At 39.7% G+C, this 5492-nt stretch overlaps 1 protein-coding gene across 2 annotated transcripts in view; it reads right to left on the reverse strand.

Annotated features, from left to right (window-relative positions):
- LOC121853896 (nephrin-like) overlaps positions 1–5205 on the reverse strand; it is a 68406-nt gene extending 63201 nt beyond the window's left edge. For both annotated transcript variants that reach the window (XM_042348279.1, XM_042348278.1), the window contains exon 1: positions 4999–5205. In XM_042348279.1, the coding sequence (XP_042204213.1) occupies positions 4999–5122 (124 nt within the window). In that variant the 5' untranslated portion in view covers positions 5123–5205. The remainder of the gene's footprint in view (positions 1–4998) is intronic.
- Between the last annotated feature and the right edge of the window lie 287 nt (positions 5206–5492).

Raw genomic sequence — 5492 nt, forward strand, 5'->3', positions numbered from 1 at the left:
ATAGACAGAAAGATGGCCATGAAAATAAATAGACAGATAGACAGACAGACATTTCATTCTTCCTTCCTCCTTCATTGTGGTGGAATGTAGGTTAGGTTAGGTTGGGTTAGGTTAGGTTAGGTTAGGTTAGGTTAGGTTAGGTTAGGTTAGGTTGGGTTAGGTTAGGTTAGGTTAGGTTGGGTTGGGTTGGGTTGGGTTAGGTTAGGTTAGGTTAGGTTAGGTTAGGTTAGGTTAGGTTAGGTTAGGTTGGGTTAGGTTATAAGAGAAGGCCTCTGTTTAATACCCTAGTTATATTGTTTCTCATTATTGTGTCACTGTTAACCGTTGTTTATATACCTGTTATGTATATGATCTGTGTACATAAATTTTCTACGTGTACTGTACATTATATGTGTACTTTTCGCTGCCTATGTATATTTTATGTATACTTGTACCGTCTACGTATACCACATGCTGAAACTTTTTAACCTTGTGTGATGATTTTACTAAATATGTATGTATGTATGTATGTATGTATGTATGTATGTATGTATGTATGTATGTATGTATGTATGTATGTATGTATGTATGTATGTATGTATGTATGTATGTATGTATGTATGTATGTATGTACAGTATGTATGTATGTATGTATGTATGTATGTATGTATGTATGTATGTATGTATGTATGTATGTATGTATGTATTATTATTAGTATTATCGATATGAATAACATCCTCACTGCCACTGATAAAATTACAATAAAATAATTCCCTAGACGAGACAAAATTCCCCACCCTTCCTCTCCATTTTCAGGGATTTTTCTCTCTGGGGGGTAACTTGGTGTCCCTCTTTACTCTCTACCACCACCACCTGTTGTACCTGCAGCTATATACCACATTATTTCTTCTTTACTGCTTTTCTCAAGTCCCGTTTCCACCGTGTTGTTCATTTCGTTTTAAGGCCTCTTGTTTTTGGCTCGCTCGTAATTTTTTTTTTGGGTTCATCTGCTATAAGGTGGTGGTGTTTTTCCTACTTTCCTCTATTCTTCCTTTCTCTGATTTTTTCTCATTCCCTCTTTTCTTCTAATGTTCCTTCTATCTCTTCGTTTCTCTGACCTTCCCTCCCTCTTTAGTTAATTTTTTCTTTCAGTCCCTCCGATCCTTCCTCACTTCATCTTTCTTTCGTTTTCTCTCTTTCCCTCCATCCTTCATTCCTTCATTCCCTCTTTTCTTTCTTCGTTCCTCTCTGTCCTCCCCTTTTCATCCCTTCCTTCACTTCCTTCTTCCCTCTACCTCTCCGACCTTTCCTAACTTCCTCTATCTTTCTCTCCCTCTCTCCCTCCCTCCCTCTCTCCCTCCCTCCCTCTTTCCACTCCTTCCTCTCTCTGCACCTCTCTCGTCTTTCACTTCCTACTTGCCTTTGAAGATTAACTTTAGGGATTGTTTGATTGTCTCATTATACGTGTCTATTGTTTTGAGATTAATTTGAGACTTCGTTCATTGTCTCATTATCAGGCTATTGTGTCTCGGAACAAACTGTGTGGTCTCGTTCATTATCTCTTATCTGTCTCTTAATGTTTTGAGACTAATCTCGCGGTTTGGTTCATTGTCACTGCTGTATATATATAACTCTCTATCGTGTTTTAGAACTATATAGGCTGGTTTAGTGTCTCGTTATAGGATGTGTGCTTTGGTTCATTGATTCGTAATTGTTCCACTGTGTTTCGAAATGAGTTGTAGGGTTTCATTTATTGTTTCGTTATAGTGGCTTTGTTTATGTGTGTTGACTATCCCTTTTAAAATATCAATCAACTAAATCAGATGTTAACTAATTAACTTAACTCGGATCAAATGGCATTATATTTCACTCAGGTGTCAAACTATTAATGAAACTTACACATATCATGAATTGAGTTTCGGTATCAAACACGTAACTTGGGTCAGATGTTATTCAGTTAACATAGACATTATACCATTAGCGTAACTCACACGTCAATCAGTTAACAAGAGGATATTAGATAATAAACTTAACATACTTTTGTTAGTTCAAGAGTAGCGTGTAAATCAACAGAGAAAAACGTCCCACTATCTTTTACACAGTTATACCTCTACCTCCCTGTGTGTATAACCCTTGTTTCACCTTCATATCGTGTTTATTAGAAGCCATCCCCTCTACCTGTACAGTAAACAAGAGACAGGACTCGTTGTGTTAATATTCTATCTCAATTTAGGTGGGAAAAAGAAGTTCTAACAGGTGGGAGTTTACAAGCAGGAGGACAGGAAACAACTGAGGATTTTTTAGTTTATTTTTTTGTCTCATATTTTGCTTTCAATAAACTCTGAATCTTTATCAGTTATTTATTTGGTATATTCTCTATAACATACAGAAGGCTTCTACTATAACGCACACACACACACACACACACACACACACACACACACACACACACAAACACAAATCAAGCACTTTCCACTTTCCTTGCCACAGTCATCCACTACTCTTATCCTAAAAAAAAACTCTCTGACTTCCTAAACCTACAGCACAAAAGCACAGCAAATCATCTCTTACCATACCTATGTACCTAGACGCTATCATCTTCCTCTCGTTTCATCATACTTGTTCCCCTCTCCTGTGTAGCTCATCTGCTGTACCTGTGTGAGACTCCGACGGCGAAAATTGGTGTTGGTCTGGGGGGGACACGTTTGAGAGGCTACTCGTGAAGTATTGGCTAGAGCTCCTGTGACCACAAGCCCTGCGATGGAGGTATGAGGGAATCGTGGACGGGGGAGGAGAGTAAACAGAGAGAAAGAGAGAGAGAGAGAGAGAGAGAGAGAGAGAGAGAGAGAGAGAGAGAGAGAGAGAGAGAGAGAGAGAGAGAGAGAGAGAGAGAGAGAGAGAGAGGTATAAAGACAAGGTAAAAAATTAGTCCTCAACCCCAACTGAATAACAACCACCCAGGTTACATTCACCACCACCACCATCACCACCCTCACCACCACGCTCCATTTCCTCTTCCGTACCGAAGTTTACCCAGACCGTGACGTTACCTATTTCCTGTATAACACCTTTTTTTTTCACCTTTCCCTTAGGCTCGTGAGGTATAGCCTATAGTATTTGTTTAGCTGTGTTTTATCTTTTAGCTTAAACACGTGACTAAGGTGTTTATGTCTGCCTCGTGATGAAGGAGAGATCCACTGTATCTCTTGTTTACACACACCACAGCTCCTGAAAGTTTCCCCCACTCCCCTTCCCACTCAGTCTACCACCGTCACGGGAATTCTCAATATAAACTCACATTCGCCATTTGTATCCATGAATCATAAATCTTTCTTTTATAGGATGTAAATTTCTTGGTTTTCCTAGTGTTTTTTTTTCCCCTCTGTGTTGGTCTCAAGGAAAACAGGAAAATAACAATGGTCTTTTGGGTTTATAATCTGGTTTTAGTTTTTTTTTTAATTTTTTTTTTTTTTTTTTTTTTTTTTTTTTTCTATCTTTTCTCTTTTTTGTTTTACGATCAGTTGAGAGTATTACTGCTTTGTTTGCCTGTGTGTATCTCAATCTGTGTGTGTGTTTGTGTGTGTAAAAGTTATTGTCAACACGGAAATACTAACAAACCGGTAATAGTAAAAGCATAAAGAAAAAAAAATCCTCTAAGAATATAATGAACCTGTCTCTCCGACTCTTTTTGTATTCAATTTTCTGTCAGAATTGAAATGTGTCAAGAACGCCAAGCACTCCCGTCGACAAAGAGAATTTATTCACCTCATCTGGTTGTGCATGTTCGCTGTCACTTAAATGAAGATGAATACTGCCTCAGGTCTAGTAGCAATCGATGATGATGATGGTGATGATGATGGTGATGATGGTGATGATGGTGATGATGGGGCTCACCAAGGACGTGCTCACACTACGTAATGACTTGCCTGAACAAATACAGTGAAGTGTAATAGTGGTTAGATTGGCCGTCGAGAGAGTTAAGACACTGATGACACGAGTGGACAAGGAGGCACTCACCAAATTTAGTACAACTGACCTTGACCACTTGACGGGAGCTCACCACCACTTCTTGCCAGAGATTAATGGTGACGCAGCTGAGCAAACTAACAACCACTTCACAATTATGTACCAGACGCTCCCCCAGCTTGACGCGACCAGTCTCTCTGCCAGACCCCTCTCCTGCTCCTCCACTCCCATTGATCTTCCAGTGAAACTCTAAAAGGAGTTCTACCCGGAACTAGCTAAATCCCTCTGCTCCATCATCAATGCTTCCCTCAGTCAAGCAAGATGCCCAGCTGACTGGAAGACCTCATATGTGTCATCACACTGACCCCCTCGGCTCTGTCTGATCATCACCATGACCTCATCTGCAAGTTTCGGGAGAAGTTTCTGCATCCTCCTCGACACCGGCTCCTACTACCACCTGGGATCCCTCGTCCGCGAATTGCTGTTAGACACCACAACCGCATCCAGCCCATATGAGCACGTACTGATCGCTATAAGAACAGCCCAGTCCCAACTATTATAAAAATATCAACAACTCGTAATCAACCAGTGTGTTCACCGCCTGCCAATCTTACTTTTGTATTGTCACTATGCTGAAATGCCGTGTAGTTTGACCTTATCCCCACCTTGTTATTGTATATCATATTTGTATCATTTATGTTGCTTGTATATTATATGTTCATCAAGTAACTCATTCCCCAATTATGTAACTTTCATCATCTCTGTTGACTGTATATTTTCAGCCATCTGACTGTCATGTTCTTTCAATAAACCGCTAATTATTATTATCACACCTGAACCTTAAGGTCAATAACGCATTTATCATTGACAGAAACATTGACCTTTAAATTAGTCAACACATCCAAGCAACAAGGTCAGCAAGACAGAGACTAACCCATACATTAATCACAAACCTTAACCACGTGGTCAACAATGCATTTATCTTTTCACAGAGACATTAACCTCGAAGCTAATCAACACACCTGTGACAATAAGGTCAACAATTCACTTACCAATGACGGTGAGGTTGACCTTGGTGATGGCCGAGGGTCTGACCTTGTAGTCGACCCTGCAGGTGTACACGGCCTGGTCAACCACCTTTACGTCCTCCAGCACTAGGGTGGGCGGGTCAGACATGATCCTGAAGAAGGCTCGAGACCCCAGGTAGTCCTCATCAGACCACCTCACTCCCTCCGTGAACGGCCCACTCCTTGTGTCGTAACTGTGTGGCAAGATATAGAGGCAAGTGATAATAATAATAATAATAATAATAATAATAATAATAATAATAATATTAATAACGTGTATATTATATAAATGCCTTAATATAAATTCACCTCCTATATCACCTCACCTCACCTTTCCACAATAACACTCATCAATTTATACTGAATAATAAACAAACTTACCAAACCAATCACATAATTTTTACTCAACATTATTTAACGTTGCTTTAAATACAAACAATCTGTAATGCTTATTGTCGATCACATTAGCCACTCCCACT

Source organism: Homarus americanus, unplaced genomic scaffold (genome assembly GCF_018991925.1).
Source record: "Homarus americanus isolate GMGI-L3 unplaced genomic scaffold, GMGI_Hamer_2.0 scaffold18703, whole genome shotgun sequence".
Classification (NCBI taxonomy): Eukaryota; Metazoa; Arthropoda; class Malacostraca; order Decapoda; family Nephropidae; genus Homarus; species Homarus americanus.